The sequence below is a fragment of the Marmota flaviventris genome, chromosome 3 (genome assembly GCF_047511675.1).
Source record: "Marmota flaviventris isolate mMarFla1 chromosome 3, mMarFla1.hap1, whole genome shotgun sequence".
In the NCBI taxonomy this organism is placed as follows: Eukaryota; Metazoa; Chordata; class Mammalia; order Rodentia; family Sciuridae; genus Marmota; species Marmota flaviventris.
Window position 1 is genome coordinate 168,033,894 of NC_092500.1, and position 14,253 is coordinate 168,048,146.

Below are 14,253 nucleotides of genomic sequence, written 5' to 3' on the forward strand. Positions count from 1 at the left end.
AGCATACTTGAGTTAGATTTCAAGCAATAATGGAGTACAAGGAAAAATAAGTTGTAAAGTGCTAGGAACTCTCTCACAAGGAGTCCATAGGAAAAGAAAGGAACACAGGTAGAAGAGTGGCAAATGCTTACAGTCTATAGCAGTATAGATTCCTTTCTACTAAGGATGAAGCTTGAACAGTTTGATTGTTGTACAGTACAGTATGAATGTTCATGAGATTATGATGAGGGGGAAGGTAGAAGGTAGAGGTTTTAGCTCTGACAGTCTAGTGGGTGAGGGTGCAGGCTGTGCAGCTGGAACCCTGATTCTGAAGCCTGGCTTCACCACTCCCACCAGTGGAATGGGAGGCAAGATTCTTGTCTCTGGTTTGTAAAGCAGTGGTGGCAATGGCACATTTTTTGAAGCTCGTTTTCAGTGTTAATAAAGCATGTGCCAAAATGTGAGACCATAGTAAGCACTGTGGGTGTTAGAATTGTCATCTTATAAATTCAGGATTCAGGATAACGTGTTAAAATTAGTGCAAGAAAGAAGTTCAAATTTAACCAATAGAACCAAAACTAACAGGAAAAAAAATCATCATTTTTCAATACAGGAAAATTATTAAATTAGAAGTAGCCTTAGAATCCTAAAGAGTGAATTCCTTTACAACCTAGAAATGGAAAGGCTTCCAAAATATAACTCAGAAATCGGAAGTTTTGAGAGCAAAGATTGGTAAATGGGACTTTTTTTGAACCAAATAACATGGAACCTGCACGGGGGGATGAAACCTTTGCAAGAAAAGTTGAAGGACAAACTTGAAAAAAGTATTTGCAACTCATATCAAACATAGACAGCCCCAGAGGGGACTGACCACAAGAACTAAAACTAGAACCAGTGAATAGTGGACACCATGGGTAGAGAATTGTGTGCTTCATCATTCTAAGCTTGCCTATACAATTTTGATTGGTTACTGTGTACCTGAAATATTTTTATTTCTTTTTTTTTTGGAGATGGTTTCTTGCTCATCATCTAAAAAGAAAGGGTTAATATCACTAATATTTAAAGAGCTTCTGAGTTGTTGAGACAGTGAATGACTTTTACAGAAAAATCTTGGATACCAAAACAAATTACAAAATTGAATGATAATGAGCCTTAAACATGCAAAGTATTCAGATTTGCTCACAACAGAACTTCAACTCTAACATGCATTTAAGTTTCTATTTCTCACTTTTTAGATTTGAAAAATGTATACATTAACCACATACTCTGCTATTGAGGCTGTGGGTCAAACAGGCACACTCAGACATTTCTAGTAACACAAACCTCTACAGCGGGGGGAATTTGGCAGCCTCTGCCCAAATTTAATTTTTATTTGCCTTTTGACCTAGCACTTTAGACTTCACTGTGAGACAAAAGTTAAAATTCAAACTAAATGTTAGACTTAGTTTGAATTGGAAATACCATAATGAATTCATTTTGTTATTTTTCCATTTAAAAGATTTTCCGAGCTTTGTCCACTGGCAAGACTTGGAATGAATGAGCATTCCTGGTCTCTGTATTGTCTTTCCTAAGTACTAGTTACAAGATACTAGGGTCCAGAGATGAAAGAACTGCTTTCAGATTTACAACAGCAAGTGAAGAAGGTGAGCCTGGTGTGTACCAGAGTGGAAAGAAGGATGCTAAAAACCTTGAGGTCTTGTTAAAGGACATAAAAACATTGTGGAGTTGCTTCCAGTGATCAGATATAAGACTGTCAGAAACAATGATTACAACTTATTGAAATACAAACATGACAAAATAACATAAGTTCATAATAATATTTTAAAGGATTAATGGCCACCTTGGAAGCTTACTAGAATATCAGCTCACTTTTTATTTGAAAATGAAAATAAAGCTTGGGTTCTATTTCAGGTGAATAGTTGATGAGGGGAAAGTTCTTTATAGAGAACTTTCAGCTAAGGAATGTTTATTCCAACTTCTGAAATCATTAGATAAAAGATTCAGTCAGCAAAGGAAACATTCAACAAAGTACAGAGGGTAACCTATGATTAAAAACAGCTCAATAGTGAGAAAACATGCCAGTTAAACAACAGATTAAAGACCTGAATGGACATTCCTCAAAAAATTAAAAGTAGTCAACAGATAGATGAAAAAATGTTCAGCATCACCAGTGGTCAAGCAGATGGAAATCAAAACCAAAATGAGATATCACCTCATACCTACTGGAAATGGTTACTATAAAAAAGGTAACAAGTGCTGGTAAGAATGTGGAGAAAGTGGAACCCATGTGCACTGCTAATGAGAATCTAAATTAGCACAACCATTACATGAACTGGAGGTCTCCAAAAAATAAATTAAAAAAGGAACTACCATATGATCCAGCAGTCCCAACTTCAGGGATGTATCCAAAGGAAATTAAATCAGTATGTCAAGAGAGATGTGTACTTCTATGTTCACTGAAATGTTTTGTACGATGGCCAAGCTGTGGCACTAAATGTCCATAGAAAGGTCAATGGATGAAGAAAATGTGGTAACCATACACAGTGGAACGCTATTCAGTCATAAAAGTGAAATCCGGTCATTTATAGCATCATAGATGAACCTGGAGGACATTGTGCTAAGTGAAAGCAGCCTGACACAAAAAGCAACTGCATTATCTCACTTGCATCTTGGAATCTAAAAAAGTCAGACTTATATAAACAGTAGAATGGTAGCTGCCAAGGGACTGGTGGGCTGAGGAGGATTGGACAACATAGTGACTACAGTAAATAGTGTTTCCTTGAAAATTGCTAAGATTACAACCTAGATGTTATCAACACAAACACACATGCGATGATCAATATGTTAGTAGCTTAATCTGATCTTTGTAAAATGTATGCATAAATCCAAACATCACATTGTATACCTAATCCATGTAATTTTTGTCAGTTATATAACTTATATTTTGATTTGTCAAACAGAACCTAATCAAGCATCTAGATCTAATTCCCAGTTTATAGTATATACAGGGGATAGAGGAGCAAAAAGGTACACTGATTGCAGTTAAGCAAATCCACAGCATAGCTGATTCTATAGGACTGTTTCCTCAGTTTACTCACCAAATAAATAGCAAGGAGAAAAAGAAGGTATCAAAGTGAGAGAGACTTGAATAGGTATATCAACTAAATAGAAATGTGTGGAGACTTCACTGGGATCCTAAGTTAAATAATTGTAAGAAGGCATTTGTGGGACAGTTGGAATTTTGAATTCTGAGGCGATGTTAGGGAAAATTGCTGTCCCTATGGTTTTTGTGTTATAATTAATTTTTTTAAATTTTGATATCATTTTAGAAAAAGGCAGAGGTCCCAAGGACCCTTTACCCAGTTCTTCATAACGGTGACATCCTACAAAACCATAGTAAAATATCACAACCAGGACATTAACATGTCAAGATACAGAGCATTTCTACTGCTGCAAAGATGTGCCTGTTGCCTTTTTTGTATCCACTCCCCTCCCCAATAACTCTGCTCCAACTTCACCGTCCATCAATCTTGTCTTCATTTCTATAATTTTGTCATTTTGGGATTATTGTATAAGTGGTCTCATGTCCTATAACTTTGGGATTAGCATTTTTCATTCAGCATGTTCTTGGAAATTTGTCTAGGTTATATGTATTGGTAGTTCCTTTTTATCACTGATTTGTATTTCTTACTGATTTTTAAAGAAAATTTTTATCTCTTAGATTGCAAGATTTTCAGATGAAATGATTTGCTTTTAAATACTCTGGATGCAGGGGATTATAAATAAACCATGATTTCTGTATTAGTAATTGTTGAAATTAGTTAAGTATGTAGGTTTCAGTATACTATTTCTTTACATTTGGGTGTTTGAGATTTTGTATTAAAAAAGGGATAAATACAGCAATATGAGGTCCTAATTTGTTGAGAGGGGGCTGGCCACAAGAACTAAAACTAGAACCAGGAATAGTGAACGCCATGGATAGAGAATTGTGTGTTTCATCATTCCAAGCTTGCCTATACAATTTGATTGGTTACTGTGTACCTGAAATATTTTTATTTTATTTATTTTTTTTAAGATGGTATCTTTCTGTGTTACCCATGCTGGCCTCCATCTCCAGGGCTCAAGTAACCCACCTGTCTCAACATCCCAAGTACTAGGACTACAGCCATGCCTAGCTATTTTAAAATAATTTTTAAAAAACTAGTCTCTGAAAATTATTTTGTCTTAATTATGCAAATAAAGCAATAAAATACTCCTGTTTCATGACCTCCTTCACTATATGAGAAGAATCTGATTTTGGGGAAAATTGGACTGCTTTGGGGGCAATACCTCCAGTTATCTTTTGTCTGCCCCCAGTAACCAACCTGTTTCTGGATCATGTGCCTTCCTAAGAATTCCATTCTGATGTGGCTTCTTTCATTGATTACATTATGAGTAAAGCAGGGTAAATTGAAATTTTGATCAATTTCTAGCCTTCGCTGATGAAGTCTTTTCATTGGTAAGATCAGCATTGCTGGATGTATTTTCAGGACAGACTTGAGATGCTTTGGTTATTATTTTTTGGTGGTGTGTGTACTATTATTATTAGTTCATGACCATATAAACAAATTTAGTCTTTCAGTCACATTTAGCAAATTGGTAAGCTTGAGGGTACTTCGTTTTTCTATGATATTTCATTGATTCATTTGTATTTGAGTACCTACTACATGCAAGACACTGTTGTAGCGTTTGACCAATCTAACATAAAAAAAGATTCCCAAAATTATGCTAGGTTATTTTTTTTCCTTCTGCAGTGCTGGCAATTATACCTAGGTCGTTGCACATACTAGGCAAATTCTCGATCACTGAGCCACATCTCCAGACTGGATTCTTTTTTCTTACTATAAATGAGAAACTCTTCTGGAGTTTATAACCTGGTGACATTGACCATAGTGTATTAACCTACCATGTAGGGCCAATGCCCCCCTATAAAACATAGCATACTTTGATACTAAAAAGTATGTGAGGTAGTGGATAAGATGATTAGTTTGATTTAGCCATTCCACATGTATACTATGTACACCATAAATATGTATAATTTGTCAATAAAAAATGTTTTTTTGGTACTGGGGATTGAACCCAGGGGGGCTCAACCACTGAGCCACATCCCTAGCCCTTTTTTATTTTTTTATGTTGAAACAGGGTCTCACTAAGTTGTTCAGAATCTCACTAATTACTGAGGCTGGCTTTGAACTTGTGGTCCTCCTGCCTCAGCATCCTGAGCCGCTGAGGTTGCAGTCATGCACCACCACACCTGGCAGTCAAAATGTGTTTTAAAGTATTTTTCCCCATATCAATTTTCAAAGTAACGGGAAGGAATTGGAAGAAGAAGAATAGCTAACATAACCCTTTGTACAGGCCAAGCCCCCTGTTAACCATTTCAGCTGCAGACTCATGTAACACTTGCTACAACTTAGTATGGTGTGTGCTGATGTGATTCCCATTCTGCACAGGAGGAGGAGCAGGTGCAGAGTTGAGTTTTCTTGCCGAAGATCATAAAACAGTTAAGTTGCAGAATCAGAATTTGAACCCAGTCTATCTCACACCAGAGGCCAATTGTCTCTTGTAGCTGCTCCTCAGTGAGTCTCACGTTGAGATATTTCTTTTCTCATGGCTTCCACACCCATTACTAAGGCAGCATTTCCCCAGTTCAATGGAATGTCAACAGTTATTTCATGCAAAATATATGTATTGATAAAATATGGAACTCAGCATTTTCCATATGTATATAAAGATTATTTATATTGAGAACTCAGTTTTATATTAAGTGTGTACAATATATCAACCAGAGTAACATTCTTGTAGAGTTCTAAAATTATTTTTCCATGGAATGTTGTGTTTTATTATTTTTACGAAATGTCTCAAGGAACACACAGTTCCATGCCATTTCAGTACTCTTGAGTCTTCATCCACTTGTTCATACTCTTAATGTCACCTAAATCATATATGCTGTCACCCAAATGAGCTTTTTTCACTATAACCCAAAGTACCATGCAGGGAGCCTTCCTTGCTTTGATTCATCTCATGTGAAGACTCTTTGCTGTGTTGGCTTCTGCTGTTTCTATGCCCTGGCTATGTACTGTATGTGCAGCCCCAGATCTGCTGTGCCACCTCACTTTGAGTCCCTGTTTATGCCATATCTCAGTTGCGGAGAGGACACTCAGAATTGGATGTAATTCTGCCGTCCAGAAATTTAAGTGGTGTGTTTAATTTTTCTGAAACAACATGCTTAAAAAATCAGTTCTTGCCAAATCTTTTCCCCCATCTTCTACTTATGTTCATTAGAATCTAACTCTCTCTGACTTTTTTTTTTTTTGCCCTGGAGATTAAACCCAGGGTCTTGGCCTCATGTCTGCTAGGCAGTTGCTTTATCATCAAGCTAAAACCCCAGCCTCTCCAATTTCTTCATTTTTATCTTGATTAATTTGTTTATTGAGTCAGTTCATTTATCTTTGTGTGATCTTCAGATTCTATGTACATATGTATTGTTTCTTCTCCCAGCTAAGTCCCATAGCATTTCAATAAATAGCCTCATGCTAGTTAATCTTATCCCATTAAGTCCCAAGTTTTCAAATCTGTGACTATTATATTGAAATTTACACAAGTGCATTAAAATAGGTTGGTAATAAAATATACTAAATAAAATAGTTATATATTAAGTATATAATTATTATAGTATTAACAAATATATTAATACCATAATTATATCCTTACAATAAATGTGTTTTATAATTATATATTTAAGTTTTTATAGGTGTTGTGCTTCTGGGACAATGGGTTAAGTCATCAAGACTCCATCCTAGTTATAAATATCTCATGTCTTAGGTCTGTCCACCTCTGTGTCATCTAATCTCTTTTTTTCACTTATCCAGTACTTATTTTGGCAAATGCTTTGTAGAAATAGAGAAAGTTACGGTACAATCTGTTGAGTGCTGCATCATATTATATCTGACTTTGCCTAAGTTACCTTACTGCCTACTCATGACTTATGCCTAAAATTTTAAATGGAATAACTGATCATGATAAGTTTTTCTGTAAAAATTATCTTTAAAAAAAAAATCACTGTAGGCCCCAGTCACTGAGCCGCCAGCAACAACTCCGCAGCCTCCCCTTTGAGTCCCTTCACCTGCCTTCTCCTGTGTAGCCGCCTTCCACAGACCACTGCCTCCGAGGGAAAGGGAATTGCACCCTGTCTGCTATCCAGAGCCTCTACTCTTTGTACCCTTTTGCTGATGCAAGAAGGGTGACGACTGGCTTCCTGCTGGCACTGAGGATTATATTCATATGAGTTCACCAGAGAAATGGCAAGAAGACCCTGCTAAAAGCAAACTAGTGAAGGTGTTTGAGAAAAAAAAAATTTGCCTGCAATGGTACTGCACTTGAGCATCCAGAATATGGAGACATAATTTAGCTGCAGGGCGACCAGCACAAGAACATGTGCCTGTTCCTGGCAGAGACTGGACTAAGGATGATCAGTTCATGGACTTTTAAGTGCTGTGGCTCACTGAAGCTTAAGTGAGGATTTTCTTACAATGAGTAGAATTGTCCTTCTGTCCCTTGTCACCAGTTTGAAAACCTCACAGCTTGTATAATGTAACCATTTGGGGGCTACTTTTAACTTGAACTAGTGTAACTTCTTCATGCAATAAACTGAAAAGAGCCATACTATCTAGTCTTGAAGTCCCTCATTTATATCAGTCAAGCAGTAGGCACCTGGTAGTGTCCAGCCTGAAACAAAACAATGTGATCGTTCAGCAAAGCCCAGAGCCCCAGGATCATGTATGGCTATGTCTGGCCAGAATTTCCTCTGCTCTCCCTTAGTAGATACTCTAAGAGTATCAGGACCTTAACAACCCTGGTGAATCAGAAGGGGATGGGGTAAGCAGCAACATCTCTTTGCCACTAGAGGGAGCCTTTGTTAATAGAGGTGCTGGTGTCCCAAACCTGCCCAAGTGGGCAGAACTTGAGGCCACCTTCCCTCCAGTGAGGTAATAAAACATCCATCAGGGTTGCCGCCAAGATCTTTCTAACCAGACATATTCTAACTAAGGGATGTCCAAAACAATGGAATGTGAGGCCAGCCTAAGAGCAGTTAAACTTTTGACAAGGGGTCAAATATCTAGTTGGCCTTGGAGCTTGCAGCCTATTAGCAATGGCTGCTTAGTGCCACATGAAGTGATACACTGGTTTTTGATTTTCATTTTCCCTTCCAGTTTTAATGTTATGAAATGTATTTAAACCCTTGTTTAAATAAAACCTGTTTTCTTGGGTCAGGGGGAATCACTGTAGGGCTGTGGGTGTATAGTTCAGTGGTAGAGCACTTTCTTAGCATGAATGAGGCTTTGAATTCAATCCCAGCACTGGGGGGAGGGGGGCAGAAATCTGTGAATGATAATTAGAGATGTTTTAGAAGTTAGAAGATCAAAATTGTGCATTGTGCTACATCTTTCTCATAGTATTTTTAACATATCTTCTTAGGTTTCACAAAGTTGCACAGAGAAAAAGGGGAAGTGGATGAAAAGAGTTCAGAAGTCTTTATATGGGGAAAGAGAAATGGCTTCCAAAAAGCCCCTCCTAAGTCCTGTTCCTGAGCTGCCTGAGGTCTGCGAGATGACACCTTTGGTTCCAGGCGTCCGGAGGATGTGTTCAGGTATCCCTGCTTTATCCTCTTAGTTCTGTATATGTCATCTCTTTACCCTCTTTGTTCTATTTCATCCTTTCTTCCCTATTTCCCATTCAATAAACAGTGCGTAAATAAAAGTAGCATTATTTCCCCATTACAGTGAGAATTTTAAGAAAAGGAAGCTGTAGTTTATAACTTTTTGAGATGGCTTGGGCTAGTGTCCGAATCTGATGGGAGCTCTGTGTCCTATCTGTAAATTCCAGCCAGACTTGCATATAATTTCAGGGGAAATAATTTCTATTTTTTCATCATTTTGCTTATTAATGCATTTTGTTAAAATAAATTCTATTGGTTGTGCAGTCCATCCCTTAAGCTCATGGCTCAGTAAAAGATACATGAGTTGAAGCAAAAACTTAAAAAAATCAAAAACAAAAACAAAACAAAACAAAAAAAAAATCTTGCCTCATGAAGTTTCATTAGAATTGGTGCTATTAAGCATCTTCTAGAAATATTTTTTATAAACAGAGCTTGAGCCCCTTGAAGGTTTTTGTTTATAAGTGAAGATCAAATCAATTAATATCCTAGTTAAATTAAAAAATGGGTAGACATTACATCTGATTTTTAATGTTTAAGTTTTAAATCCTGGCTAAATCATGCTGAAGATGACATGTGTCCATTTGATGTGTGGTTTTTTTTTTTTTTTGTTTAATAGAATCATTTTTAAAATAGCTGCCTTTGCCAATCATCCTGTTTACAGCCTGCCTCCTATTTGCGGTATGCTGTAGAGGATTTACAATTCCTAGGATTTGAGAATGAAGCAAGCATGTGGACTCTTAGTTTCTACATGCTTCTCAGCCTGAGGATAGAGCAAGAATTTAAATGAACGACCAACCTGTCACTTGTGCCTCTCCCTGCCTTTTCATGTGGGACACCTTGTTACAGGAGGTCTGTCACCCATCTCTTTCTTAATGTGGCCTAATGCTACTTATGTTCTAAGAAATCATCATGCTGTCTGCATTTTGAGGAAAATTCTTTGAATACTTGAAGCGTTTTTTAACCAATAGTGTTACCCACTCAAAGTTCAAGACAACTTCAAGCATTCAAGACAACTTCCTCCCTCCCTCCCTCCCTTCTTTTCTTTCTTCTTTCTTTCCTTCCTCTCTATCCTTTCCATCTGTCTTTCACGTTCCCTCCACCTCTTTTCCTTCCTCCCTGTCTCCTACCTTCTTTTCTAGTATGCTGAATTTTATGAAAAATACAAAAATACCGATTATTTTAAAGCTGTAAAAGCCCAAGTGACATATTCACTGATTGGCATTGAGTGGACCTTGACCTATGTGAATCTCTTAACTTTACATGACAGGATTTTAAATACCCTAGTCATGGATATATTTTCAGATTGAAACATTGTTTTTTAGATTTATATATCTTCAATTTTTATTTTGTTTAAAATTTTTTATACTCATTTGACTAGCCAATTGAAAACACTGTTTTCTGAGATTACAGTATAAATAGTACTGAGATTTAGAACAGAGCTTAGCTTGAGTTCATTAGGATAAGTTACGTACCTCATACTTGATGATGACATTTTTTACCTGTAAAGTGTCTGAAACTCGTGAAAGGCTGCGTGCAGCACACGTTGGTGGAGGATGCAGTTGAGTCAAAGGTTGAGGAATAAAGGGTAGATGTAAAGCAAACATGGTTCTGAAAGTACAGGGCACTTTGTATAATTTTTTATCAGAGAATATGAGAGCTATGTGCCCTTTTAGTTACTGAGTCCTCAAATCCCCAAGATTTTTCCAAATTCATCTCTTTCATTGTAAATTTGTCCCTAGCATCATGAAATACAGGGACGTAGATAGAATAAGTTTTAGAAGCGTAATGTTGCCCATTTTTAGTAATTTATTTTCAGGGAGATGGGAAATATGGTAGCCTCATGCTAATGGACCTTGTAGTGTGGGAAGTGTGTTAGAATAGAGGAAGCAATTTAAGGTACCACTCATTTTCATAGTCAGAGGTTGTGTGCTTTGTTAATTCATGCGTTGAATAGCTGTTTTCTTAACCTGAGGACTGGGGAACAGCTAAGAAAGGAGGAGGAGAATGACAAATGGGGACAAGTGTAGTGTAGCATTTGTAGGTTTTATAATTTTTGAAAACTTAAACGTCATGTTAATAGGACACAGTCATTCAATAAAGCACCTGTTTAATAAACTTGAGTTTCCACTGTTACTTTTTAATTAGATTTAAACATATTTATGTGCCCCTAGATGGTTGCAACTCAAATGGTAAACTGGAAGAAGAGACACCTCCTAAAATTCGAGTTAAAAAAAACATTCTTTGGCCTCAGAACCCCAAAGATCTGCACGTGCAGCAAGGCCTTGGTGAATCTGATGTGTATGGACTCTGCCGCTCTTACATAAAAACCTCCACGTTGCCTGGCAGTGTTACTTCTGAGGAAGACCCCAATACAAATACCATGGACACCAAAGACAACGGGAACATTCCAAAAGCAGAAAATACGTTGGAAAGTGAAAATGAATCAAAAACTGAGACTAAGACTGAGACCGAGGACAGTCAAGCTTCTTGTGCTTCTGTGATGGGAGAACACATTGTGTCAGATCACCCGAAACCTGATTTTATCCTTCAGTGCCAGGAATCTGCTGCTGCTGGTCAGAATGCAGAAAAGCTCTGTCAAACCTTGAAAATTTCAGAAGATATTAGGTATGAGAAACAAGAAGACTTAGTAGTTGCTGCCGAGGGGAAACTGCAGGGCAGCCCTTTCATGTGTGAGTCACACAAAGAATTTAATTGTTTAGAAGATGTTCTAATTGGAAATATAAAAGAAGCTAAGTGCAACAGTGATAATGTGGGAAGAAAATCCCCAGAAAATAGCATTATGAGTTGCAGAGAAAAGAAACATAGAAGACGCTCAATGTGTTATTCTGATGGTCAGAATCTACATTTGGAACAAAACGGGAATCACGAACCTTCCTACAGTGTGGGAAGCTCTTTAGAAATTAGTTTAGAACAAATCTTTCAGAGAGAAAATGGTAAAACCAAAGTGCGACGAAGCTCAAGGTTCCAAAAAAATTCGGAAAGTGAAGGGCTTATGTGGGTATCACCTCCATGTCCTCCCACTTCCCAAAAATCAAGGAGGAGAACAATAAGTACTTTTGACTGCAGAAGCCTGGGAAATATGTCCCCCATAAAAGAAGCTCTGTCTTCCAGACAAAACCCCCGTGTGGTGGTCGCTGCCTCAGGTGAAGAGAGCAGCCAGGATCTGGCTGCTGAGTGTTCGCGCCTACCTGAGCAGAGGAGGAGGAGGAGGAGCTTCTGTGCACCCACACTCTCCAGCAAGGCACAGTGTCACTCAGCCCAACCTCTGCAGGAGAAGAGCCTTTCCCAAGAGGGGAGGAAGCCCCTAGCCCACCTCCCAAGGGGTGGAGACAGGCAAAGTAAAATAGGATGCAGCCCTTCCCCAGCAGCATCTGCAGTCAATGAGGTAGTTGTCCCTGCTCAGGAGCATCTTCTCTTTCAGTTCCATCCTTTGTTCAGCTTCAGTGCCTCAAAAGTTTCAGATCAATAAAATCACTTGATCTGAACTGACTTTTAAGTAGAAATAAGTGCATTTCTGCATCATTCAAAAAAAAAAAAATTCTGTTAAGTATGTTCTCCTCCAAAATGGTAAATGCTGTTATTAGTATTTTGTTAAAAGGATTGTTTTTAGACCCAACAGTATGTCTCTGAATCTTTATTTTATGAGAGTACTTACTTACCACTGAAGGTGTAGACTCTGTTGTCAAAAGCAACCTTTAGGGTTGATCCTTATATCACAGTTTATTTTTTGCAAAAGACAAATGTATAGAAATGTGGAACTTTATGAAGATGGAAGTAATACAAGCTTGAAGGCTTAATGTGGGGTGATAAGTGTTTTATGATATGACAAAAAAGTGCTTAAATATTTTAACAATTAGGAAAATGGAAATTATGAAGCTTGTTTTCTCTTTGGGTTCAATTTAAGAGAAGCTTTGAAGACTTGCCTTATCTGTTTCAAATGAAATTTTTACTTTAATAGTTAAGTTAAAATCAAATTCTAAATGTGAATTTTTAGAAATTTTCAATAGCCAGAATTTTATAAATCCATCTTTATAAATGAATATATAATTTAAAAATAACATCAATATGAAAGCATTCTTTTCTTCAAACAAGATTGCTCTTTTAAAGCCTGGATTCCCAAATGATTTGAATAAGTCACAGGTAGTTTGGCATTTAATTCATGATTTGTGGTAAAAAAAAAATTTTGAAAGGTAGAAACTTACTAGGAAAGTAGTTTACTAACATAATACATGGTGGTAGGTCACTGGTTTGTATTGGCACAGCATTTTCCAGCAGTTCATAATTTCCGGTACTATCACTTGTCTCAGCTTCTTTAGGTACCTTTTATAATATTTCCTGCCGGCTGTTTTGGTGACAGCAGTTTGAAAATCTAAATTACTATATATCTGGAATTTGTGAATGCACATAAATCATTGTATCATTGAACAATTGTCTCTGAAATCCTTTAAATCATTAAGCTCTCCCTTGCCATAATAGCAGAAACATGTTAACAAATAGGGCTCCCTATAAATAACACAACAGGGAAGAAAGCTCCTGCTGAGCAGCCCATTTCCCCCTTGTAGATGGAGACTATTTGTTACCTCCTTGGCACCGGCAGGTCTGGAACTCCTGCTGCTAAAGACGAATGTATTTTACATTAACACTCAAGTGATCCCCAATTTCTTCTGCTCAAGGGTGGATTGTTTAAAAATTTCTTTTATCTTTACATGTAAATTATTTATGGACCTTTTCCTTTCCCATTTATGATTTGATGTGATTACCAAATCAGTACCCTTGAAAACAACCAAAAAAGAAAGAACAACAAAAACTAATTAACTTCATATGAAGCTTTTTGATTTTGGTAATTAAAAAAAAATGAAAAAATAATAAACCTTTCAGACACCTAAATATTAGAGGACTTTGAGTTTCAAAAACAACTTTTGTATTTCCCCTTGTTCAATACGAAGGCGAAAAGCTAATGATTGTTACTTGCCACTAGTTCTAATTTATTATGCCAACTCAACCATATTTGAATTTTTAAAAATTCACATTTAAAAAAAAATTCTCAAAAAGTGCTAATGAGGTTGGATAAAGTATTTTGATCTGTGATTTTGGCTTGGGTTTTTCTAAAGTAAACTTGTTCTCACTTTCTAACTCCTACAGCTAAAAATATAGATGCATTTTTACAAGTTCTGTTGGTTTTAAAATGTTTCATTGATAAATATTTTGATATTTATGAATAGTTTATCTACCTAAAGTCTCTGTATCAGATTTGTAAAAAATTAATTTCTGTATTTCATCAAGGCTTCTTTTTTTCTTTTTCTTTTCTTTAGTGGTGAAATCAAAAAGTTGACTTCAAAATGTTTTTCCTTGCCTTGCGTTTTTTTTGCTGCAGGAACTCACCCTGCATGTTTGATCCTTTAGCTCCTCTGCCTCTGTTTCTGCAGATTCTTAAGTGTTCCAGGAGATGGCAGCATGGTATCTGAAGTCCCCCCCTACCTTCTGAAACCTACAAG

The 14,253-nt window shown here is 36.9% G+C and overlaps 1 protein-coding gene across 1 annotated transcript in view; it reads left to right on the forward strand.

Moving 5' to 3' along the window:
• The window catches only part of Cdca2 (cell division cycle associated 2), a 50,311-nt gene extending 37,737 nt beyond the window's left edge, over positions 1-12,574 (forward strand). Inside the window, exons 14-15 of the mRNA XM_027927130.2 lie at positions 8,497-8,668; positions 10,909-12,574. Coding sequence (XP_027782931.2) covers positions 8,497-8,668; positions 10,909-12,227 — 1,491 coding nt within the window. The 3' untranslated portion in view covers positions 12,228-12,574. The remainder of the gene's footprint in view (positions 1-8,496; positions 8,669-10,908) is intronic.
• The last annotated feature ends 1,679 nt before the right edge of the window (positions 12,575-14,253 follow it).